We start from the raw sequence: 27,325 nt of genomic DNA on the forward strand, positions 1-27,325 counted from the left end.
TACAGTTGATCCAGGTATTGGAATTCACTGTAACAGATCTTGACAGAATTCTGAATCACTGTCCATCGTTTCGACCGTGCAATTTGGAACATGAAAGACTACAGAATAAAATATGCAATAAATAATCTCCAGCATCAAAAAATAGAGTGGAAGTCATACCTGGACCAATAACTTTAGAAAAGCCAGAAATATCAAATTTTTAAAATAAAAAATCAGTTTCCATGATATCAAAACTCAACATAACAAAAAATGAAATTGAAAGGCCAAATACAGTAGACCCGGAGGATATGACAACCCATTTTCACTATGATGTTGAAGTTTTAGCAGAGTGTGACGCAGCTGGGATGAAAAATCAGCACTTCCAAGTCCGAGACCATGGTTCTTAGATGGCATATCCCGCCCTAAATGAGTTCGACTATTTTGGATGAGTTTGGGGAGGTCTGGGCTTCCCTGCTGCCCGCGACCAGACACTAGATAAGCCAAAAACATTGTATGGACGGATAGGATCGGATAAAACAAGCTTGAATCTGTTGAGATGGGTTTGCAGCAACAAAAATACAACAACCACGGGAAAAAAAGCTTGTAATTATCAAGAAGGGGGCACACAAATGGCTACGCTCACTTAGTTGCATGGCCGTAACCAATCGATGATCGGGACAATTATAAAGAATAAGGAGATGATTAGAGAAAGGAAATATTCTTAGAGTAAGACAATCCTTTCATTTCGCCTATCTCACGCTGCATCCACCTGCTACTCCAATCAACCAGCTCAAGTCATGTCACACAAACGTAAATAAAATGTAATATTCATTTAAATGTATATGTATTTTATTCAATAATCTTTACCTTTATCACAAATTAGTAGTATTAACTAGCTACTATTTTGCCGTTTTAGATGTTATCTAAAAAACTGGGCGTTAAGAAGTACGCATAAGCATAGGTAAATTCACTTTACAATCAATTCATGTCGTATACCAAGGGGTCTACTGCACTTGTATTGGCCTTGAAAACATATTAAAATTGGTTGGCCAGCTGATAAATTGTCTCAACATGATACTAAATAGATTATGCAGCAAATTTAAAGTATGTAACCGATTCAGTAACTTTCTAAACGTAAACCTTTGTCAACAAAACAGTCCAGTAAACAAACATTGAAAAAGACAACTTTTTTTTTTTAAGTAACACGTCCGTGTTTGTACGCATCTTCACATCTGAAAGCCAAATATCTTTGGGGAGGCAAAATAAAATATATTTATATATATATATGTAATTCATCTAATAAAAACAAGTACCGTATATAATTCAATTGACTATTATTTTCTACGAGTTTTCTTCTAAATTCAGTAAAATGGAAATTAATTGTAAGCCATACATTATAAATGCATGCCAAACTTCAACTATACTCAATCATAAGTCATCTATAATGAGGTAAGTAAACACATTTTTGATGAATCTCTGATATATAAACTGTAGTTATAAGTACATGTTAGTTAAATCCCATTTTATTACATATTAAATTAGGTCAACTGTCCCTTAATATGGGGTAGCCAATTTATTATATAATATATTAATGTATTAATACTTGGGCTTGCGATTCAGGTTTCAATTCAAAAAATGATTTTGATGGAGAAAATGTATCTATCAGTTGTACATCGTAATCAATTAAATATATTAATTAACTTAATTTGGACTATTCAAACCGCCAGCGAACAAAGAAACGATTGAGAACCTAACTCCAGACAAGTTGATACTGCAGTAAGCTTTAGCCACTGGTAACCCGTTGCCAAATAAACAAGTAGACACAAGCAATCTTCTTTGGGTGGTGCCATTGCACAAAATCCAAATATTTTATAACTCGAATGTTCTTCTGCGTATGAAACTGATTTCTTTCTTCTTCATTGTGGTCACATAATGCTGTCCAGGAAGCTAACGGCTAGCTAAGCTAGCTGGATCTGTCCAGAGTAGGTGGTGAGCAGCAACATGATGCCGAATCCCGTTAGCAGGCCGGCATTTTGGATGGCGAAAGTGAGCAAGAAGCTGCTACCGCCAGCATTCTCTTCTTCCCGACTCACCTCGTTCATCTCGGGGAACTAGGAAAAAAGAATGATCCACAATGACTCCAGTGCAGGTGAAGTTTAATTAGTCGGGCATGTTTATGGACTGTACTCCCAAATCCATTCAATTGTGGACTGAGCAATTCGGAAAAACGCTGGACTATGTGTAATGTAAGATCAAACATTCGGTTGTGTCCGGCAACTCCTAGACCAGATAACAATCCACTGAGCACCCGCCGGTGATCAAAATTTCTTTGCGTGTTTCTGATGTTACTCAAGAGTCCGATTTAATTGGAATAATTTTCAATGTAATGAGCCGCTAAAAACTAGTGGCTGCTAGTTTTGGTTCGGAGACGTTGACTGCGCATGTCTATCACAGTCACCTACCCAAACAGTCACCCCCACCCAATATATGTACACAAAATTCCTTGTGCAGCACTTGCTGTGTGCCCACTATGACCACAGTGAACGATACGTTGATATCCATGACAACAAAGACAATTTAATTATAAACCCAGGAAGGACTGAACCAGCGATAACAGAATAGTGAAGTAGCGAGGGGTCTCTGTACTGAAATTTCAGACTATAAGGTACACTAAAACCTCAAATTTGCCAGAAAATCAAAATTGCTCCTTGTAATCTGGTGTGCCTTGTAGAGCATAAAATATGGTAGATAAAATTGGTAAAGGCATAATTACAATAAAATGATACTCAATTCAGAAACTATTTAAGAATGAATCAATTTATTGTAATGCTGAAAACAGATTTCATAATGTTAGTTTGTGTCCTATAGAATAAGCTTATTATACAAATGTAAATGTATTTAATATCATAGAAGACTGTTTTGTAGGTGCACCTTATAATGTAGAAAATACGATAATCATTTTTTCTGCGGTTTAAAATTGTTTCTTATTTTTAATGGAAACTATTCTTAAAATGAAATCATCGATAAATCAGATAATATGACTCATTCTTTGTGTTATTGATTTTAGTTGACCAACTAGTGTAAAACATTGCTATCTTTGAATACAATCTATATTAGAGGTTAGAAATGTAGTACAATAAGAAATTATAGTGCATCCTCTTTTTTTGTACTTTACCAGAAAAAACATTGCTCATTTTAAATATCTCTAATTTTATTTTACTAGAAAAACAATTCAAAACTACAGTGATTTGCTAGTGAAACAAGAATGTGTAATAGCTTTTATCTGCATTGTATTAATTCGTTTTAATTATTTGTCTTTACGGAATGGTGAAGACCCCTCATCTTAAACTTTTTGACGAGAATGAGGGATATATTTTTCCTAACCAAGGCAAGTTTGATATTAAGTACTGGAGCGCTTGTTTAATATTTATAAGTGACATATTTTCACACAATTATTTTCACACCAATAACCATGTGCACTTTCTGTAATATGTGGTGCTTAACACAATGTATTGTCATTATAGTTATAAATGACAAAAAAGCTAAGTTTTAAATCAATTGTTTGATAAAGACAAGTTCTAGTCTCTGACACTTTTTAGAGGCATGTTTACAATGTATAATGCTATTGTGATCATAAACTAAAAGAAAGCCAATCACAAAAATAATTATATGTTGTGTGTGTTTGAATTATTTTCTAAATATAGCATACAGTTAAAAAAAATTGTTTATCGATATTGTTCTTCAGAGGCAGGGTATAAACGATTATTGCACCGTCAGGATAAAACTTAATGGCGCATCGCTAAGAATTAAAAAAAAAATCAGTGAACTATGTACAGACCATATCCGCCAGGGAAATGTAGAGGAACATGCCACCCGCCAGGGCGAAAATCCAGTTGGGGGAGAAGCTGTTTCCGGCCAGGATTCCGAAGCCCATCCCCAGGTAGCAGCAGCAGGCAGACACAAAGTTGAAAAAGAGGGCCTGCTGGATGGTCATGCCTGCATTTAGCAGGATGACAAAGTCACCTGGAAGACGAAGAAGATATATTTTACATCAAAATGGATTGAACATGCATGCACACAAAAAAAGAAGAACTTCTCAACTACTTATTACATTGTATGTAGGGTGGTCACGATTAGGGATTTCTGGAGATGATTGTCATAAAAAATAATCAGAATTGACAAATACATTGTCATTTTTCTCCCCCTTCTGCATAATAAGCTACTGAAATATGAGCTTAATATTACATATACTGTATACTTTAATGAAAAAAAACAACCCTGATTTCACAGAAAACAGAAGGTGATCGCAAATGTGAAAAATATTCGCGATTAGACGGATATGTCATATCCGCAGCAGCCCTAAATGTTTGCAAAGTAGGGCTGCAATTAATTTTAATAGTCGACTTTTCCCTGACTATTAAAATGATTAGTTGAATAATTTGATAGGTTTTTGGTTTTATTTTTTTTAAAATTTTCAGGAAGTTATAGAGCAGGGATCGAGAACCTTTCTGACCCAAGGAGCCATAATAGCAAAGTCATTTGATTTATTTTTTGAGAGGGCCATACCATACGTTTTTATTTTTAATTCACCAAAACCGCCAAACCCATTCTCGAGTCAAAAACACAGTTTTCAGTGCATTTTATTTCATTAGGTGACGTCAGATGGCTTGATAAAATGTATGAAATAATAAAAATGTCAGCCTGTGTCAGATATCAACGCATATACCACTTTAAACTTGCCTCCCTCCCACAGTTAATTAAGATCATTATGGCTAATTTTGACCTTCATTTTTTTGTAAATAGTGGTTTCAAAACTTAACAGTTCTCAGCTTTAAAATCAAGATCTTTGGTGACTACTCATTGGACTGCTTGCATTTAATTTAAAATACAGTACATTTGTCAGACAGACTCTGGCATAATGCTCAAGCTCTCTTTTATAGCAATTATAAGCTTTTACAATGTATAATGCATTTCATCAAAACTGTATGGGCTTTAATGTTACTTGAATGTTACAGAATTAAGTCAGACGTTTCCTTCCAACATGTTCTTTTTATGTTCATGCATCACCAAGGTAATACCATAATACATTAAGTCTGCAATGCAAACTTCACAAGTACCGTGTTTTCACAACCATAGGGCGCATTGCGTGTGACGTCACATGTCCTATTCCGCGCATGCAGGACACTTGTCACGTTCCCACATGAGGTATCCCTAGCTACGTCCGCCGCCTTACATCACACACTAGGCACACTGCACAATTTGAGGAAAATCAGAGACTTTTATGTGTGCCATATGGTCGTAAAAATACAGTAGTCTTTTTATTGATCCCAAACTTTAGAAGTTTTTGTCTCGCCAACTTGATGTTGACGCTGTCGTTTCTGTATTTTACTACTCGACACAAGTGACTATTGCTCATGATCGACTCTCAGCCGAGATTGTAATCATGTAATATGACGTACACAGTTGGGAAAAACGTGTTTGGCGCTAAAAGTTGACGATGGAGTTCATTGTAGACTAATTCTATAATAATTTTTTTCTCGATAACATCGAGTAATCATTGCAGCCCTAATGTAGTTTCTTATATAAAAAAATATAGTGGTGTACCGTATACTTACCCAGCTCATGAGGGAACTCCTCACACAAGATGGCCACCGAGGTACTAATGCCCTGAAAAACTGAAGCAGTGAAGGAGGCGCCAATGGCCAAGCCATCAATAAAATTGTGTAAGCCGTCGCTCAGCGTGATCATCCAGGCCAGCGTGCCGATGTCCGAGTAAGACGTTCCCTTGAGCCAGTGGCAGCCACCGCTCCTGCTGGCCCGCCCGCTGCCATCCACATTCGGATGGTCCTGAGATTGAACGCAATCGTTTGAAAAAGGTGACACTGGTACAGGGTAGTGAAAAAGATTTAGCCCCTTTCGTAAGTTTTTTTTTGTATATATATTTATTACTCACAATACGTGTCAGATCACCAAACCAATTTTAATATCACACAGAGACAACACAAGAAAATAAAAAATGCAGTTTTGAAATGTTGATTCCATTTATTAAGGCACAAAAAAACCTATCTGGCCTAATGTGAAAATGTAATCCCCCCTGAACCTAATAAGTTGTGCCACCTTCGACAGAGATAAAAGAAATCAAACGTTTATGATAATTGATAATTAGTCTTTAACAAGGCTATGGAGGAATTTTGGCCCACCCTCTCAAATTGTTTCAAATCTGCTATATTGGAGGGTTTTCAAACTAGAATTGCCTGTTAAAGATCACACCTCAGCATCTCAAGTAAATTTAATACTGGACTTTGACTTGGCTACGCCAGAACCTTCTTTTTTCCCCACCCCGAGTCAGTTGTTTTTTTTTGTTTAGTGGGAACTCTCCAATGTATGCCATTTTTGGCCATTGTCTTTCTAATAGTGGAGTCATGAACAGTGATCATAGCGGATGCCAGCGAGGCCTGCAGTTCTTTCATTTTTGGTCGCCTACTCCTGGGAAGGTTTGTAACCATCCCAGTTTTCTCCATTTGTAGATAATGGCTATAACAGTGTTTTGCTGGAGCCCTGACACTCGGCTTTGTGACCTTTTCCAGACTGATACATTTAAATCAGGTTTTCCTTATTTCTTCTGTAATTTCTTTGGACCGTGGCATGCCAATTGTGTTCTTGAGATGTTGTAGCCTACTTCACTTTGTTAAATAGATTAAATTTGAGTGGTTTCTTGATTCAACACACATAGTAGCAGACAATTTTGGTTGTGGATTGTGGAATTGAACTAGGTTTTCCGCAAACTCTGATTTGTCAGTTACTTAGTTATTCAACAAGGAGGGGCAATTACTTGTTCACATAGGCACAGATAGGCCTAGATTTTTTTGTTCTAATACAGTGGAACCTCGGTTTTCGAACGCCTCTCAGTTCGAACAAATCGGAGTCCAACCAGAAATTTTGAGAAATTCTTGCTTCGCTGTTCGGTCAAAAAATGCGTGAGTGCGTACGCTAGGGTGCGATGCTGAGCGGCGTACGGGTGTAGGTTGCTCTTTTTGAGACCAACTGTTATCGCGTGCTTCGTTTTGCTTACGCTTTTAATATAGGTGTACGAAGTGTTTTAGCCCCTAATTATGCCTCCGAAGAAAGTCAGTGCAAGCAGCAAAGTTGCTACAGGTGAAAAAAGAAAAGTAGTGCTTACAACTATTGCATTTAAGAAAGAAATAGCAAAATATGGAGGAGTTGTGCGAGTGTCTGATCTTGCTAGGGAATACCCCACTGTCCACCTGCGCCTTCTGCTGACCACCACAAAGGTAAGAAATCCTATTCATAATTATTTTCTTTTTCCTTTTTTAAAATTTTTACATGTTCATGTTAGCGTAATATTTTGTACGGAAGATTACGATAACGCGAACGTACGATTAGCCTGGGTTAGCTTCATGTTTAGGTTAAACATTCAAGGTAAACATTCAGGGTGTTGGAACAGATTAAAACGATATACATTATTTTTAATGGGAAAAATTATTTCGGTGATCGAACAAATCGGTTTTCGAACAGGGCTCTGGAACGGATTATGGTCGAGAACCGAGGTTCCACTGTACACGGAATAACATTTCAAAATTGCATTGTGTTTTCCTTGGGTGTGATTAAAATTGTTTGATGATCTGAAACCTTTGCGAGTGATACATATGAAGACCCCCCCATTAAATTCACAACACTGTACCTGAGGGGTCTGCGAGTGCTGCAGCATGAGCTCTCCCTCTCCGGCATCCATTTTACCGACAGCATGGCCACCGCTTACTTCTCCGTTATGCTGCAGTTTTTCACCTTCCTCCATGTCAGCATTGGCTGAAGAGTACTGCTCCTTGCCTGAGTAATGGCTGTGGCCATGACCCTGACAACAATCAAGAGAATAACCAGTCTTTAATTTTACACAATAAATCAAATATGCCCTTGTCAAAGTGTTTTGACTACTCTGGTGTTCTTTCAACAATGGACAGAGTAAAAGGGAAAAGAATAACCTTTTTTGTATGTGGGAAAAAAAAAGGTTTTACAGTCTCACATATTTGTCTTAGTGTAAATAAAACAACTGTAGGAGTAAAATACCATTCCAGTGTAAAAAATAAATGCTGATACAAAATATTTGTCATACGAAAGAGTAAAAAAAAAAAACTGACTCTCAAAAGCTACACCTTCTTCCAGGTCGCCTTGTAAGTGAGCGCAAGTACGACACTGGCAGTGCAATCGTTAGCATCAAACGTTTCAGGTAATTTGAATGAGCACGCAGTGGAACCAAAACCCTGCCGGCGACGAACCAGCAGAACCAGCACCTTGAAGCGACCGCTTGCTCTGACCCCTAAAGGCCACGTGCGATCCTGTTCCTAAAAGGCTCCGGGCGGGCAACTGTGCGGGAGCGGACTAGAACCAGTCGGGGTGGCGGAGCAGTACACCGCTGGGACAGTTCTGGACGTCAGCTGGGCGACCCTGTAACGGAGGTCCGCGTCCATCTGTACCAGTTACCTTGCTGCCGCTGGGACGGGTTCAGGAGTAAGCTCGGTTACCCTTACCACTCATGCCCTGGTAGAGCTTGAACCCAGTTATACTTTGCATTACTCCATCACAACGGGGAAGCCTACACTTTCCCATCCCGAAGTAACAACAGGTTAGAGACTGTAGCATTATGTAGGAGTTTTACGTACAGTCATTTTCAAAAATGCGAAAATCTGGATTTTCCGATGGACACATTGCATTTATTGGTTAGAGATAAATAAAGTCGGAGGAAAATTACAAATAATTCTACAACACAACGATCCATATTTTGTTCAGTTTACTTATAATATAGAGAAGACAGAAAAATTAAGATATTTTAGAGGTAAATTTATGACTTGTAAACAACATTTGAGACCTTTTTAAGGCCTTAACTTGTGGTTATCACATTTAACTTTTTCAAGTTTGTAAGACCCCGCGGAGGCGTGTCTTCAATTATGAGTTTAAAACGGATAGTATGATATCGTGTTGGGAGCGAGCTTAACTATACCATCCTCGTGAAAAACAAGCCAGATTTACCTGAAATGATGTGAGCTGTTAATAAATTTTTGGTCTATGGGAAATGCCAAATGTGTCTCTGAAGTAGAAATAAGTGTATGGTTAAAGATGGTGGGTCAGTTGTTTTCATAAATAAGAAATCCCTATTGAGCAAGTTGAAAATATTAACTTTGGCGAAATGACGACTTATATTCTGAACATTTGTGTCTCGATAAATAAGAAAAGATGGTGTCATTTCGCTAAAGTAAATATTTTCAAATTGCTTAAAAGCAGTGTTGGGAATAACACCGTTATAAACAACGCCGTTATGTAAGGGGGCTATTCTTTCAGTCACGGGGTAATCAAATCATTTTTGTTGTTGTTACCGTTACTGACGGTCAAAAGCAGTGCATTACTTTGGCCGCAGAACACAAACTGCGGGGTGTCCTCGCATACTTGATGCCGTGTTCTCTCCTCCGAAATGTCTTTTTGGATCATCTCACTTATCAAAATAGCGACTACCATATAGTTGAGATAGCGATTACGAATTTATTATTTACTAATGTGCAGAAACAACTTATTTTTAAAGTAACGGAAATAGTTACTTTCCCTAGTAACTGGTTACATTTATTATAGAGTAAATTATTTAAAGTAACATGCACAACACTGCTCAAAAGTGATTTCTATACATGGTGCAAATCCTCTGTGTTGTACTATTCTATTACATTTTCCCCCAAAAAACAGATACAAAGCCATTTAAGTGACATTGGTTTAAGTGACATTGGTTCAGGTGACGTATGCTAGGGGGACTGAACGCAATGGGACATATGGTAGAACAGGGCAAGGTTGAAATTAACAACACAGGCCTAGCGGGTCCTCTTGCAGTTTAGTGTTAAAATAACATGTGGAATGCTATACCGGGTATTAATGTGTCAATAATTTCACAGATAAATCTCACCGGAAACCATGAGAAAATACTGTAGTTGTCTTAAAGGTACAAAATTGTGTGCTGCTTAGCGGTTCAATATATTTTCCAGTATGTATAACTTTGGCTCACTTACTTTATGCTTCTGCTTGAGGAGCATCTTAAGGATCTTTTCAGTGAAGAAGAAGAGGTAAAAGCCTCCAAAGACCACAGCGGACTTGGACACGTAGAAGTTGACCATAGGGTCAAAGCCGAAGGCCTGACAAGTGGGATGTGTGGGGGAAAGAGAAAAAAAAAGATTTAGAAGCAATAATAACAAGAGTTTAGGTGTAAATAGTAGCCCACATTTGGATGCGTTTTATTTTGAGATCTGCACAATACGTGTTCTGAATTTTTGATTTTGGTTTTACTTAATGTATGGTAATTACACAACCTATGAAAAATACACTCCAATTTGTAAAGTTTTTTTTTTGTATTTAGTTGTTGTTTTCAAAAATCTGCACAATAAGTGTTCTAAATTGTTATTGTTCAAATCAAAATTTTATATTTAGTATAGGTCGTATAGTCCTAAAGTACATAAATTTTTTGGGGTAATTTTAGTCTTATTTTGTGTATTATAATCTGCATAATAAGTGTTCTGAAAGGTATTTTTATTTAAAAAAATTAGGTTTATTCTAAGTAACGTTCAACCTATTTAAAATACACTCTAATACTTAATTTGAATTGACTTCAGATTTTTTCTTTCCTTTTCATGTTTTAAATTTTCTTTTTAAATTTCATTTTATTTATTTAGGCTTCACTTAAAGGTCCATCCAACCAATAAAATATATTTTTTATTTCATATATATATATATATTATATATTATACTGTATATATAAAACATTGTTACGTATTTAAGTTTAATTTACAAGTTATCAGTAGTTCAGACAAAGTAGTCTACTTTTTTATTTAAAAAATTTAGGCTTTGCTTAACTTAAAAAGTTAAACTCAATTTTGGATTTCAAACCATTTATGTTTATTACGTATTCAAGAGTTGTGAGTAATCTAGGTGCGATCGTTTCATGATTTATTCAAACAATTGCGACTTTACCCTTAGCACCATACAACCTATTGGAAAAAAATGAAGAAAAAAAATGTTTTTGAAAGCATAATATTGATATTTTTTTTTATAATTCGTTATATTTATTACACACAATGTTTTACAATGTTGATATCAATGACAATTAAATGCAATCTGCACAACTGTTCTGAAAGTTTTTTTTTTTTATCGTCAACAATTTTAGCTGTACTTTAAAGACCATGCAATGTATTAAAAAATAGAATCCATCTGATTGCAATATCATTACAGAGTTCAATGTATAGGATAAAAATATTTTTCTCCATATGCCTTAACGTAGTTTGATTCATGTTTGTGTCAATTACAAGCAAGAAAAGCGCACGTCAATTCCTAATGTTTTCTGATCAACCCTTTGCGGATTTTCTCAAATTTGTGAATGCGGAATATTACATGAAATGTAATTGCATGACTGAATGTTTCTTTTTAGTTAGCAGTTTTCTGCAATGCACTACCTCTGGGATGAGTTGGAAAAGAGCGTTGGAGTAGAGCGTGCCAATGGCGAGCGCAATGAAGTAGAGCAGCAGACGCTTGTAAAAGGTTTTCTTCATGAAGGGAACCACGCTGGCCCCCACCAGCGAGCACAGCGAGATGAGCGTCACGCACAGGAAACCGTAACCCCAAACTGAGCGCCGACAGGAGGAGAAACACACACCATAAAAGAGAGAGAGGTTGTTAATGAAATAGAAAACTGAATTGGGGAAACCACCACCTGAAAGGGGAAAGGAGATTAGTGACAGCAGGTAGGTTGTTGTGCACCTCACGGTACGCGTTTCAACTGGGCTCATTTATGTAGCTAAAGCAGAAGGTAAAGTTGTGTTATTTACCCAAACAAACATTTGAGGATATAATTTCACCCAGATGGACAGATCACTTTAAAAATGTTATTGTGGGAGATAAAGCGGTAGCCGTTCGGCAATGGTACGTTTTAGCCAAAAAGTGTTTGGCAGATGGATTAAAAAAATAAATCGTACAGCAGGGGTCTGGAAACTTTTTAACCCAAAAAGCGATTAAAGAAAAAATATTTTTTAAAAAAATATTTTGAGAGAGCCACACCATATATTTACAGGCAAAATTCAACAAAACCGCCAAAACCCCTCCCCAAACAAAGCCAATTCTTCAGCACATTTTTTTTGCCATGTGACGTTTGATTATTTGATCAAATCTATGAAATAATAATAATGCCAGAGCCTGTGTCCGATATCAACATGAATATACCACTTAAAAATTTGTCTCCAGCCGTCATTTACTTAAAGGTGTTGAGGCTCATTTTGACCGTAATTTGTCCTAAATAATGGTTTCAAAGCAAGGTGCAAGCAAAGTTTGTTGGAAAATTGTCACAAAATACTGCAAACGATAAGAATATTGCCACAGACTGCACTGAGAGAGAAAGAGAAGTTGAATGTCTTGCGCTGTGTGCCCATCTCTCTTGAACCTTTCCTGTGCTCAACGTTCAGTTGTTAAAGTCCCAACCTCCATCCCCGCTCTCCTCTGTTCAGTGAACAAAAACACTCATATTAACCAACCAACCATAGACTTTCCATGGTATGGTAAACACTGTATCCATGTACTATAAACAAGGAATTGGTTTACTTTGTTCACTACTGCGCAGGGGCCCGTTACAATATTCCAGGATATTTTGATGTAGCAAAGCACTGTGGGACTTTTAGTACAGAGGCAAATGATATGCGCCAACTCCGCTAACTCGCTAAAAAGCCTGAAAGGTTTTGGTTAATTTCTCATTTTCATATTGTTTTGTTTTCTGCACCAACAGAGAAAATGCTAAAGTCCATACCTAGTAGTTGAACACAGTTGGATCCATCCATATATCGTGTAAGTCCATGCATACTGCATACCACGTACAAGCGCTATAGTTACGATGCACTATTATTACAACTTAGGCCAGTCTACCAGCACTACCTCGGAAACATTTTTGCATATTTACCCTGCCTTTTCTAAAAATATTTTTCTCTTTTAAGTCTTTATTACATGTTAACCCTGGAGTGCAATGTCTAATCTGGTTGCAAACAATGTTCACTACATTGTCATCAATGACAATAAAGACAATTCAATAAATCAATTTCATAAACATATGATATGCAGCAATGAAGCCCACTTTTGGAACGAGAGAAAACAGATTGTTCTTTGTTAATTTTGGTGAGTGACATAAATTCAAAAAAATATTTTTAACATCAAAAGTTAATTGCAGAAACAATGTCAATTTGTGTAATAATGAGACTTTTGTTTCGCCCTTGTTATCTGAATACTCGCAAACGGCATGTAGAAAAGGGATATACGATTCAAAGACTAGTGACAATCAATTTATTTGGATTGGTCCAAACAGCGTCTAGGAAACTGAACTCAAGTTTCCTGATTACAAGCACCAGTACACTGAAACCAAAGTGACATCGAAACTGCGCCAAATACGCAAAAATCCACAAAATTAATTGAAAGTCGAACCGTTATATGGTGAAGAAACACTGTCAATTTATAAAACAGTCTTGGTACCAAAAACACACAAAAAAAATTATCAAATGATAAAATCTGTGCACAACACACACAAAGTGTTGCTTTGTTCATTCAGCTAGTTTCACCTTAGACCCTAGACAAAAAAAAAAGAAGAGGGCAAATTAACCCAAATTACAGCAGACAGACTCCCATTCATGCTCAAATCAAGAAGCCAGTGTTTTTGTCCACACTGAACAAAGAAAACAACACATGTGCCAGGTCAGTTTAAAAAACAAAGACGGGAAGGAAAATGCAAAGCCAGAAGGAAGGTGTGGAAGGATGGGAGGGGGTTAATGGTTTTAAATGAAACCCCCGAGCATGTGCAGGTTGCAAAATAGATGTCGGCAGGGGTCAGGGTTCATCCAACCTCGGGGAGCAGCTGCAGGATGGCTGTGGAGTAGAGCGTGCCGATGGCGAGCGCAATGAAAAAGGTGAAGGTGTGCTTCATGTAGCGCGTCTTCATCACCGGCACCACGAAGACTGCGGTCAGGGCGAAGACATTGACCACGGACACACTCAGGAAAGAAAAGCCCCACACTGGAAATGTGGGCGAGGGGTTATATTAAAGGTCAACACATAATAGGTAGCTTGAAGATAGCTTGTTTGGTGAAAAAAAGCTGCTAAACACCCCGGTTTCTGATGTTAGACCTACATGAAAAGCTAAAAAAATAATGGAGAAGAAAAGCTGAAAATGCCAACAGATAAAACAACTTAAGTAAATATAAGATTTTCATTGAACAGCAATAGCAGAGAAAGTACATTAGACCCCTGGGATACGGCATCCCCGCCTTACGACATTTTCCCTTTTGACCCCTTTTTACTGTATTTCCCACTATACAACACATCAACAACAAATTCAAACCTTGCAATGTTTGCCATATAATGAGTTACGTCTCTAAGTTGCCTGAATGCGATCATAAAATGCTGGTCTGTGATCGACTTGCGTCACAGCATAATGAATTGGGATACTCTATTGGCTGAACAACCTCCAACAATGCCTATATCACTCTTTCTTCAGTTTGAGTCACAAATTTAAACTTGTTTTGCTATTGGGCCGCCAGGCTTGCAGTGATGCTAAAGGGAGACGCAAATGGATGATAACCATGGAATCGAAGCTTGGGATAATCGAGAAAAGCGAAGAAAGCAAGCGCACCGTTTACCCTCGCTATGTTGCATGGTTGTAACCATGTGTAACGACGTTTAGGACTATAATAAAAATAAGGAGGCGACATCACACCAGAAGTAGATGACATTTCATTTTTCCAAAGGTTACTAGCCCCAACAGTAAGGCAATTTCACTTTGCGACCCCAATCTCAGAACTGATTCATGTCGTATCCAGGGGCCCAGAGTATTTAGCAATTTGCGAATTGTGCCATTTATGTACAAAACGTTAAGGCCTTTACCAGAAAAGGAGCCTTTGATATTTTACAGATGAAAAAGAATGTGATACCAAAATAGGAAAGCCAGAAGTGAACAAAACAGTCTAACTCAATTTCGGAAACAAGCTTTTCTCCAGTGATTTAAGATTTATTGTTAGTGTCATCATATGCATGCTAAAAACTGCAAGGTTCATCTCATCTTTGAAGAGCAGTAGGACGCTTAACAACGACAACATCGGCGACCAGATGATGAAGGTGCCGTATCCTCTCCTTTTCTCTCTCCCTCCCTCTCTCGGCTTCAATGAAGGCGCGCCCCCTCCGAAATTTTTTTTTTTTATAAATACTCGACTAAAATACATACTGTTGAACTTTAAAATCTAACAGTTTTACATTTGTTCTTTCTCCCCCTCTATTTATGTCTCCCTCCCTTCCCCTCACAAAAAATAAATAAATAAATATATACATTAAAAAAAAGGTGCAAAACTACTTTGCAGATTTTAGCTTTTCGTGGGTGGGATCCCTGTGTTGCAAATAATGCATTTTTCTGCAACTGGCTCACTTCTGCTTTCAAAACCAACGTGAAAATAGTTTATTGCCTTTGTGTGCAAATCACTCGTATATGATTTAGGACCCCTAAGATGCAAAAGTGTATTATATCACATATATGTTTTACCTTCAGCGTCACTGGGCCTGGGTGAGCCGTCGCCGCTCGGTTCTTCTTTATTGCGAGCTCGACAGGCACCATCATCCAGTTGCTGCAACATGGCAGGGCACAAGTCCTGCAAACCCTTCCCATCCAGGCGGGATTGCTCGCCCACGTTATAGATGGCCAGCTTGTCCTCTGGCAAACACTGGAAGGGAGAAAAAAATAAAGCAGAAATCAGTATATGAGAGCAAAGTAGTAATAACAGTCATGTGAAATGGTAATGACCCTTAACGGATTCTCTTGAGTTCTTGGCAGTACATGAAAAGGTTCAAGCTTGACGGGCCAAATTGGCAAACCTTCACGAGGTTAAGCTGAAGAAAAATGCCGCGCCTTGAGTGTCTTTTAAAGCGGCTTTTTGATGGAGTGGACATCAACATCTACAAGGGAGTCCACAGAGAAGCTCATTTTCTGAGCAAGTGGTGTAAACCAACATTGACTCATTAACAAATATAACTACTGCCTTGAACATACACCGACTGATGAAAACTGGACACATCATCAGTGATGTTTTGGTTATTTCAAACATATTGCACACTCGCCCAGGCGATCAAGCTGGGGTTGATCAGACCCCAACTTGTCTCCAGGTAGCGCTACCTTACCTATAGTTGACCTCTTTACAGCCATAGCCACCTTGTGGCAACCTGTGCTGCCTCTGTGACCTCCTTAAGTGCCCTTCGCTCGTTGGCCACTGTGATGCCCGAGATGTTGTAACCCCTGCAGAGAGACTGGCCAGCAAACTATCTGCATCCCACTTCGATAGGCTAACATCGTGCTTTCCACCCGTTGCTCCGGCATTTCTCCACTAGCTCAGCATATTTTGCCATTCCTCTCGTTGGCCTCCTCAAAATGGTCCTCCATGGTATAGTGAGTTCCAGGAAAACAATCAGCTTGCAGGCCTCAGAGATAAGCAGCATGTCAGGCCCTAATGTTGTGGTGGCAATTTATTCTGGGAATTTCAGTTGCTTCCCTTAATCAACAAGCATCTGCCAGTCTTTTGTAGTTGCTAGCTAGCAAGCCAGGTAAGGTACCTCTGGCAGCTGATGGTGGCTTTTCCCCAGCCCGGAGGAAAGCGATCGAGATCTTTATTGGCCAATTTCACAGCTTAAGGTGTTCGCTATGGCCTACAAGACTATATCATGGCGCGAACGGTAGCGCCCCTCGCCCAAAGCTTTCAAATAAGCAGCTCAGGATTTGCTCCAGAGTGCCCCATTTGGAGCAGAGGTCGCAGGCTGGTGACCTGGCAATACCATTACAATATATATTTTTCATGTTGCAAAAGTGTATCTATTGCCATGCTTGCTCTGCATTTTTTTTGAACAGCACTGTATACAAGTTTGCATTTTCCCCCTCCATTTTTTTTGACAGATTAGATTAAACGGCATGACGAGCTGTGCGTGACCCCTCGGCGACAGTTTTACCCACCCCTGTTCTACATACTCAGCATTTATTTCATATTTCTGTATTCAATAAATTTCTCACTTTCAAACTTTGTCTTGCTGACTTTATCCTTTAATGTTCAATCTTTCATGTAACAACTTGAACTTATTCGAAATGATTCCACTTCATGAAGCAGTTTCCAATACTTCAACTGAATTGTTCCAGTCTTTTTGCCATCACACGCAATTACCAAAGGTTACATGTTTCTAATTCAAGAACCAAATTGTTCTCACCTTGGAGTTGTTCCATTTGGTTTGAACAGACGTGGCGATCGCATCCTGGTGCAGCGCCTCAACCTCAGCACTCTGGCTGAGAAGGACCAAGAGGGAGCGCAGCTGTGGTACACTGATGGTTCCGTTGTCCCCGTGGCGGTTCAAAAGGTCCTCGAGAACCTGGGCCGGCGACTGGCCTGGATTGTTCTCCTGTGCCGATACTTGGTAAAGCAGCAAAACTGATGCCAACATGGAAATGGGCAACCATTGGGAGATCCTGGAAAAGTCGATCCACATGACGGCTGCACTGGTTGGAAGTCTTTCTGCCAATAAGACAGGAAATTAGGGGGATATTGTACCATATTTTCCACACTATAATGTGCACCAAATTTTAATGCGCCGCCCCCTAAAAAACATTTTTTTTTTCATATATACAGTCTAAAATAGCGCAATGACAAAAATATTGCTGACAAAACTGCAAAACATTGTATGCATTGGGTATCGAACCTGTGTTGCAGCAGGGAAAACTAGAGGTCAACCAATGATTCGGCGGGCCGATTATTGGCACTGATATTTGGGAATGTCAATATTGGCATTTTTGTTTATTCCACAGGGCAATCATTAAGTCTCAGATGCAGCAGAGACTCTCAGTCGCTCCTATTCCTCTCCTCCTCCTCTCTCCTTACCACCCCGTGCCTTCTGATTGGATAAGCAACCGGGGTCAGAGCCACTGAAGCAGGAAAAATAACGTTAAGAGCAGCAGCTCAGCTAACTCGTTACGACATGCCGGTGTCCTTGATAGAAAAGCATGTTTGCGATTGAGAGATAGCGTAAAGAGTGCAGTTAACTTGTTTTAGAGCGGGACGTTCAGGTGGAAACCGATATATTAGCGCTCATCATATTATTAGTTGGTGTTTGTTTATGATTGAGAGAGCATAAAAAGCACACTAAAGTGGAAGCTGTTAACATAACATAACATTAGTTCATCAATCGGGCTCTAAAACAAGAATGCCCACTTTTCAATTCGCCAGCTACGTTGAAATTTCCAAGCACTTTTTGTTTTAAATTAATTTTCGTCATGTTAGTTGTAATAACATTTGTATTTATTTATTGTTAAAAAAAATCAGGGAACCTTTTAAAATTGTCTTTGCCTTTATACAAGTTGCTGCCAAGCCTAATTTTATTTCATGCACTGTTAGTTGTTAGTTCAAATGAAAGATTATTCATGTTAGTTTTGTTGAATTTCTAGTTAAGTCACTGTAAAAGGTTTCAGAGAGCTATTAGCATTCTTTTATTCATTTAGAACTACCGGTAATATTCTTTGATTCATTCGCATTATTAACAATTTCTTATGCCAATTTGTAAGCTTTTACGGCAAATGAATATTGGCTCTAAATATCAGTTATCCGCCTCCTCTTGATACCAATATTTGTGTCTGCCCTGAAAAACCCATATCTGTCAATCCCTAGTAAGAACGCCGAAACGCTCGCAATACAGATGACAAACGAAAATCCATTAGCTTTTATCTCTTTATCACACTATTTTTGCTCACGGTAAAAGAAACAAATGTTAGGGAATGGAATATTGTCCTAAAAGATATAAATAAAAACGGATGAAACAACTCTTTGGTGTATCTGATGATGAATCAGATTTTGCCTCTATTGTTGGTGATTAGATTCGGCATGCTCACTGCTGTGGCCCAGGCTTGATACCCATTGCACACAATATTTTATGATTATTGTTGGCAATATTTTTGTACCTATTAATTGGTGCAAAAATAATAATACTACCGTAAAACTTTGTATTCTTTTTTTAGGCAAAAAGGAAAAAATGTGGGTTATACACGCATAAATACAACAGTATTTGTGTCACAAGGTCACTTGTTCTGGGACTCCCTGATCAGATTGCTATAAAACGGCATAAATATTGTAGGACCAAAACCTAAGTCTGGATTTTCAACTTTATTTAACCGGATACTTTCTGCAAGAACTTCAAGTTTTGGGTAACCTTCCATTTATAATTGCAGCATTTTACTCCCTAATAGGCTAGCCCATTGCATTACTGAACATGACAGCATGACTTGAGTGACATGAGTGGGAGAAATGATAGTTAATCTTTCCAACTACCTCACCGCTTCAAAAAAACATTTTGGCTTCATGCCTAAAACGTAGCACAGTTAAGAACACTCATCTTAAACATGAACATTTATTCATGCTTGCCAAACAGGCTCATTCAGTCTGTGATGAAGGAGGCTCGGCTTCTCCTCTCTGACCACACTGGAGCATTCCTCAGTCTTTTTAAGGACGTTTATAGAGCAAACGGATGCACTTGGAATTTTTGAGGGTGCTTTCCCTGTAACTAAAAACAAAGTTGCTAACTGGAGCTATCAAAATGTTTGAAACAAATATAAAAGTTAAAACCAATGAACATCTAGGAAGCACACATTTTATTTTCTTACAAGAGTTATAGTTTAGTTGACTGTTACAATTAATGAGTGTCTTTTGTGTTGAGTGTACACAATTAGCTTAGTTACACTTGACTTGTTCATTTGAACAGAAAAGCCTTCGGTACTCAGCCTAAGGGTGTTTGCGCACACACGCAAGAAGAAAACATTTGCAAAAACGGAAAAGAAAAAAAATATGCCACAAAGATTTTTTTTCAAAGAACAGACCATGAAAAAATATTTAGGGAAAAAAAAAAAATCTAGAAAAAAAGATTTTTGAAACATTTCCCCCCCGGAGCATTTTGTGTGTGTGGAAAAAATTGTATTGTTTATTATTTTCAACAAGAGAATGCAGTACACTTCTGTAAAATACAATAATTAATGGTTGTTGATTTTTAACATGCCAGAATGCATTGTTTTATGGGCAATAAGATGACCAAAAGATTGTCTTTTACAGCCATAAAACCCACAAATTTTTCCTTTTGAATTCAAATGTTTAAAAATGCCATTAACGTCAGCAACTCTGACTGCCTGGAGCGTTCCTACAGCTTCAGGAAAGTTAAAATTCAAGACTTTTTAAAACTTTTTGAAATCAAATTTAAGACCAAGTTGACAAAGAAACACAATTAAAATGAATAAAACAAAAAAAAACATAAAATATGTCTTGCGCACAATTCAACGTGCCTTGTACACATTACCTGGCACAGCTTCTAGCCGTGTTGAAAAATGTTCGTTGGACAGCCACTTCCCATTAAATTGAGACTTCTCCATGGTCCAAAGTAAACGTCTCTGTCCAAAGCTGCTATGTGCATTGTGGGTATACTTAAGACGTGTCTACTTCGAAAGGCCCGACTGAAACCAAATCACCGTTTTGACAGTTCCTTTATTGTGGTCACGCAAAGTTGCCACAAAAGTAAATTAGTGAATTATTAACAAAGACAATTAATAAATGTTACTAAATCTCCTTATTTCAAACAAACAAATCTTATTAACATGTTCCCATTTTCAAGACTTTCGAAAATTGGATTTAAGACATTTTAATGCTAATCAAGGCCTTATTTTTAGAGTAATGAATTAAATGCCTTTTATGACTTTTCAAGGATCTGCTGGAAACTCTGGGCCCTTAAGAGTCCAAGGCCTGTTTTGAAAGGCAGATAAGGCGGATTATAAAAGCAGACGTCACCATTCTGATAGTAGACATAGCAATTAGTAAAAATATCAAAAGTTTTATTTTTTTTAATACAAGTTATGCACAACGGGAATGAAGACTTCTTTTTCACGTTCACAACAATGACAATACAAAGAAAATTTAAAGCATACAGCAGCATATTTTCAATCATATTTTGAATTTAATTAGGGCAAAGAGTGCAATAGTATAATAAAGATAAAAATGATGTTGACCTTTTAATGGCAATTTAAGGAAGATATTTAAAGCTGCAAAAAGTCACTCTTTTAAATGCTTAAGATCAATCTTGGAGCAAAAGTGCATTTTACTATAAAGGTTCCAATGCATTTTAATAAAATACATCTGAAAAAAAAAACAATGATGCCTACCTTAAGAGTTTGATACCAAGCTTCTTAAAGTCGCTGATGAGAAATAATCAAATTTCACAATGGGAAATGTTGACTGCCAAACAAGTTCTGGCCGCAAGTAAAAAAAAGTGCCCACAAAATTTGCAAACTCTTGCCATTGGGCTTTCAAGTCTCTTCTTTAAGCGACACCCCATTAATTATTAGGTCAACAGTAGCAGGACCGTCATTACCTGCTTCGGAAAACAATGTGGTCCTCACAAAGGGAACACTTAATTACAGATATAGTTACCTCCCTTGTCCCAGGCATTTTATTAGCTCTGAAAGTTGATTCTAAGAGAAGAGTTGATTCTCAAATAAAAATGTCTTTAATTATCATGTCGATTAGGGCAACCGAAACTCAGTCAATATTGCGATGTAACTTAATGCAAATGTGTAATCGCAAGACACTGGATTTTTTGTAGGATTTCTAGACAGCAACCCTAACAAAGTTCCCGAGACGAGGGCGCTGTTAACAGACACTCCCCTACTTCGGACAAAATAAGTTCCAGACGATCGTTTGTAAGTTGAATTTGTTCGCAAGTTGCTTCAGTGCTACATTTTGTATGTTAAAGGTTTATATAAATATGTTTAAGGCTTGTATAAGGAACCTGTATTGGTTTATACTAAAAACAAACATTTCAAAAAGTAATAGGCTCTCTAAAGATGAATAAACTTCAAGAGGTCCTCCTCCGTGTTAGAGAGTGGCCGAAAAAAAGCAATCCAAACATTTTCTCAACCGCATCAAGCTTTCTTATTCCACTTTCGTTTCAAAAGAAACTGCTTGCCTCTTCTTTACACTTTACACCAACCATATTGAATGGATGCACAAGATATTAAAAAATAAAAATGTAAAAAATCTTAGCGCCCTGGTGATAGCATAGACATAGTATAGACAGTATAGAATGTTTACACACGAACTAGAAATAGAAAGCAGATTTTTTTTCTTCTGGGTGGATGCTGGGTGACCTCTCACAGTGCCACATGCCGGTAGCGGCGAAAATAAGCACTACAGTAATGTCCTGTACTTGGAAAAAGGCACACAATACAAAATCTAACTTACAGCAATGTCCGGATATTTTTCGACATCCTGAAAAAAATGTTCGTGTTTACTGTTTAGCGTAAGTCGAATGGTCGTGTGTAGAAGAAGAAGAATGAAGAAGAATTTACTTTTATTGTCATTCTTTGTAACCATGCACACATAACAAAATGTCAATACACCTGACCCGTACAGTTAAACTGTAGTGAGCCGGTGCAGCCGCAGCCAAACAGGGTGCCGCCATTTTAGACCCAACTGCTGTGTTGGGAGTCATTAGGTGACCAAAGCCCCAATTCCAACCCTTAATGCAGAGCGCCAAACTATAGCAACTAAAGAGTCGCCCGCTGTTGTTTCAGCCGCTCCATTTGCTCCGTGTGTGATACATGGATACCGTAACTATAGTGGACGTGGCTTAGTGCTCTGTCAGATCTATTAATTAACCCTTGGATGTATTTTTTTCGCCACTAATTTTTGACCCCACTCATGGAAGAGAGTGTGTACTGGTCGGTCATTGATCCAAGGGTTAAGTACCTGGAAAAAAAATGCACAGAAAATTTACTTTTGTTTTGAAATTTAATCGAAATTGCAATACTGGTCTGGATAAAAATCGCAGTTAGTATTTTTCAGATTGTCTTCAAATTTGACAAGATATTAGGTAAGGCTTCAAGCCATTGTCTCAAATGCTTTTCAGCTAAGATGCCCATGCTACACTCATCTGCAGCTTTTTAATTGCAAAAGAATTCAGGCGAAAATAAAAACATATTTCTGTGTGTTCTAACTCATTTAACTTAAGGATAGCTGCATTTCCAGTCATCCTTTCAGTTTGGGACAAAACGTCAGAGTACGGTACAACCTTTCAAAATAAATCAAAACTGTCCATATCCTCCTAATGGTTCAAGAATATTTAATTTACTTTGGAAACATCTTGAATTGTGATTTTTAGCAAATTTTACAGAAACCTTAAGGGATTCATAATGCAAAAAGAAACAATGAATATTTGTTATAAATTCAAATAAAACTTGAATAGCTCTCTGAAATTTCAAAACAACTAACGCAACTAATCTTTCACTTAAGCCATAAACAAACAGTGCAGGAAATCCAAAATAAAAATGGAGGAAGAAAGAATGCAACGAGAACTAAGGCAGGCGCTTGTAAATTAGAATCAAAAGTATGGACATAGTTTTGGTTTGTATACAGTTCCCAGGAAGATGAAGCAGACTTGTATCCTACTGCGGTAACACGCCCAACATCACGGCACATTTTTTGCGCTTTCATCCCAATATAAACATTAACCGACCCCAACCCTTTTAGAGGTTCTATTTTATTTTATCATCTTACAGTTAAGTGTAAATAGGATCGTTAAGGACCACATTTGTGTTGTGGATCCCTTAACCACTATGGTCGTCGGGGTACAATTTCCTGCGGTGTGTCTTGGGCAAGTACAGCCTGGTGGCGCCTATCCCTCTCCTGGCCAACAAATGTTTCCACCTGGTCTGCAACCGGGACCTTTGTAATACGTTGACATTTGAGTCCATGACATTTTGTAACTGTAAACCTGTTGCACAGTGTACATGTTATGTTCTCGTTGTCTCAGTTGAAATAAATCCAAGATTCCGGACTGACCGACAAGACTGATGTGCAATGTTTGAACATCATTCATGGTCCAAGAAGTGTATGATTTAAGTTGCTCGTTTTGAGGGTTAGGTGCAGAACTGCAATAATCAGGAATCGTCATATTAATCGAATTAGCACGTTAGTATCGTGATACTGAATCGAATCATAACCTAATCATATCGCCCCACCCCTAGTGTTTCCCATATAGTTTAAAGTCTCCGGCGGGCCACCAAGGTCTGATTGATCCCGCCATGGCGTTTCATTAACTTCTATCCATCCATTTTCTGCAGTGCTTATCTTCAATACAGGGAATGCTGGAGCCTATCCCAGCTATCTTTGGGCTGTAAGGAGATTTCCAGGTTGCCACGGCACACTGAGACAGAAAAGTCACTCGCTCAGTCACAACTAGGAACAATTTTGAGCAGCCATTCAATATGACTATCCTGTATTTGGAATGTGGAACAAAACCGGAGTGCCCGGAGGTAACCCCCACAGGCACAGGGAGAACATGCAAACTCTGCACCAGGAGGCTGCGATGACTGGAATTGAACGCTGTCTCGTTAAGTTGTAATATTTTTTATGCATAATAATATTTCAAATACAGTAAAATTCGGACTATAAACTGCGGCTTTTTCCCTAAGCTTTCAACCGTGCAGCTTATGCATTGATGCAGGTAATTTATGCATTTTTGCTAGCGGCCGCCAGGGGCACCAGAGCAGTACAAGTAAGAGCGAGACACGAGGAATATATGCATCGAGGAGGATGCAAGTTTAATAAAACTTTGCATGAACAGACCGTCATCATGGAAAAGGTGTCATTCGTAAGGGGAGGCCTAACTACCGTTTTGGAAATAGTATTACAAGTCTGTTTATTTGAAAACGGAAATATTGCGGCGAAAAGAACGGCTTAAAAGAAGCAACGTGAAGCAAAGCACACACGCTTTTAGGCGGATATCTATTAATCTGTCGGCATTATCGTGTGTTTTGGAGTTAATATTTTACACGGTTGGATTCTATGAATTATCCTTGATGTAACTAAGCCATTTTCGAGGACATTCAAAGAAGTAGAAGACGGCCAGGGGATAATTTGGTGAGTTACCTAGGCTTTATAGTTTTGGAGTATCTGGTTTCAGACTGATCGTGATGTTTCTCTGATGAGTATATTTTGGAATATCTCGAAACCTAAGACTTTAAGCTTTCTGATGGTATGTGGCATGACATGGCAGTGACTGGTGACTTAGAACAGACAGAGCTTGACGGGCCAAATTGGCAGAGCCGTTGGATCGTCAAGGGGTTAAGGCACCATATGTTATTAAAACTGTATACCGGCTTTCTTTGAAAATATCTCATGCTTCAATGTGGGCACATATAACTTATAGTTAGGTGCGGCTTATGTTTGTACAAAATGTTTTTTCCGTTAATAATGTACGGCCTATAATCAGGTGTGCCTTAAAGTCCTAATTTTACGGTATATATAAACTCGAATTTAATCAAAATAATTTTAGATATCTCTTTTTTTTTTTTTAAGCCATGAAGCTTACTTGCTCGCTTTGTTTGTTTACCCACCAGCTTTTTGTTGATTGGTTGATTGGTTTATAAGCTTGTTTAGGTTTCTGTCACTGCCACGGCTTTAATTTTCTCTGATGGGAAGGAGGATGTAAGAGGGCATCACATAACACACAGGAACAGTCAGACATGATCCAAATTTGGACTTGTCTTAATTATACTAATGGTTGAAGCTCTAAAGTATAGCGTTCCTAAATGCTTCATTAAGAAAAGACTGGTGATTATTTTTCTTTGTTTTACATATTTTAGTTTTGTAATACTTTTGTGTGTTTTTCAGAGGTTCTGGGTTGTTTCTGTCTACATTGGTTAGAAAATGAATTGTAAATGGTTAAAAAAAATGTAATATTTTTATTTTGTTGTGTAGCTTGTTTTTCATAGATTTTGTGTTTGACTTTTAAAGTGCTTAGTATAAATAGTTTAAATTAGTTAAGTTCATTGTAGAGTGGAAAAATAGCAAGTTTAGCATAATATAGTACATAATAGATTTGTAATAATTCATTTCATGCGTAAGGTTACATTATTACTGGTGGTATATTGGTTAAGGCTACAAAAATTTGACGAGCCGAAATATGAGCTGAAAAAGCCGGTTCTCTTAAAAGAATGGGAATTTCCATCATTAAAAGATTGCACGTTACGATTACATACCTGTCAATTAATAGGTTTACCCCATATTTTATACAGTTTTTCATCATTTTAAATTGTATACGCTGTATAACCATTTTAGTAAGTGGAGTAAAATAATGAAAAAAGTAACTTGCTTCTTTTTTGTTATGCACAGTCCGTCTTGCTGTGAATAAACAAGTGCTGCGTTGTGTCTGTAAGTTTTATCATCACATATTAAGGGGAATTGCAATCAGTAATAGGGTGGTCACAATTAAGAATTTCTGGAGACAAATAATTGTCACTCAAATAATATAATTGTTGAATAGATTGTTCAATTATACATATACGGCGGCGCAGTGGTTAGCGCATGTGCAGCACAGTTCTGAGGTCATGAGATCCAACCTTCCTGTGTGGAGTTTGCATGTTCTCCCCGTGCTTGTGTGGGTTTCCTCCGGGCACTCCAGTTTCCTCCCACTTTCTAAAAACATGCATGTCTGGTTAATTGGCCGGCCCAAATTGTCCCTAGGTCTGAATGAGCGAGTAAGTTGTCTGTCTCTGTGTGCCCTGCGACTGGCTGGCAACCAGTTCAGGGTGTCCCCTGCCCACCGCCCGAAGATAGCTGGGATGAACTCTGGGAAACACTGAATATTTATTCATTATTCCTTTTAGATTTGTATCAATGCAAATATTTTGTATTTTATCAAAACAAAAATGAACGTTGGCAATAAAGAAATTGCTCAAGTTTGGTGAATAGGACAATAGAACTGGCGGTAAAAATAAAATAAATGATCTTGTCTTCTATGAAATGACTTTGACTTTCATTGCAAATTAAATTAGAAGAACACTTTAAAACCCACAAACGGAACTGTCAACCCCCAATACGGAGTTTTAATATATATATGATATATATTATATATTAGATATGTATATAGCATTTACGAAACATTGTGCGGCTAGCTTAGCAGGCAGGTCGCATTTGTTAGCTCAATTAGCTTCCCTACCTTCTCCGCGGATGCTGCCACAAGAGCAGCCTTGACGTCAGCTCCAGTTCCCCGGCAGCCGTCTGTCAGTCACGCTAGTAAAAACACATTCAGTTCAGGTTGAGGTTCCGCCGCTTCATTCTTCCCCTCACTTGTTCCTCCCATTCAGGAGAAACATATATAAACGAGCTCTTGGTGGACAGCGCCGGATTTAAGTTCCGGGAGACGTCACAGGTTTGCTCCGCGT

General features: G+C 38.0%; 1 protein-coding gene across 3 annotated transcripts; it reads right to left on the reverse strand.

The window, feature by feature from the left end:
• Positions 1 to 456: 456 nt before the first annotated feature.
• On the reverse strand, positions 457 to 27,313 carry slc39a14 (solute carrier family 39 member 14). Of its 3 annotated transcripts, none has more exons than XM_088335704.1 (9): positions 27,100 to 27,313; positions 17,287 to 17,588; positions 15,584 to 15,761; positions 13,898 to 14,067; positions 10,044 to 10,166; positions 7,682 to 7,852; positions 5,595 to 5,826; positions 3,818 to 4,002; positions 457 to 2,090 (listed from the first exon to the last, which is right to left on the reverse strand). In XM_088335704.1, the coding sequence occupies exons 2-9, from the start codon at positions 17,560 to 17,562 to the stop codon at positions 1,938 to 1,940; spliced, it is 1,488 nt and encodes a 495-aa protein (XP_088191830.1). In that variant the 5' UTR covers positions 17,563 to 17,588; positions 27,100 to 27,313; the 3' UTR covers positions 457 to 1,937. The 3 variants fall into 3 exon arrangements, with proteins under 3 accessions (XP_088191830.1, XP_088191827.1, XP_088191826.1); XM_088335701.1 differs by lacking the exon at positions 13,898 to 14,067 and adding an exon at positions 11,478 to 11,647 and having other exon boundaries at positions 17,287 to 17,584; positions 27,100 to 27,310; XM_088335700.1 differs by lacking the exon at positions 13,898 to 14,067 and adding an exon at positions 11,478 to 11,647 and having other exon boundaries at positions 27,100 to 27,309.
• Positions 27,314 to 27,325: the final 12 nt, after the last annotated feature.

The sequence above is a fragment of the Urocampus carinirostris genome, chromosome 5 (genome assembly GCF_059441175.1).
Source record: "Urocampus carinirostris isolate Australia breed hairy pipefish chromosome 5, RoL_Ucar_1.0, whole genome shotgun sequence".
NCBI lineage: Eukaryota > Metazoa > Chordata > Actinopteri > Syngnathiformes > Syngnathidae > Urocampus > Urocampus carinirostris.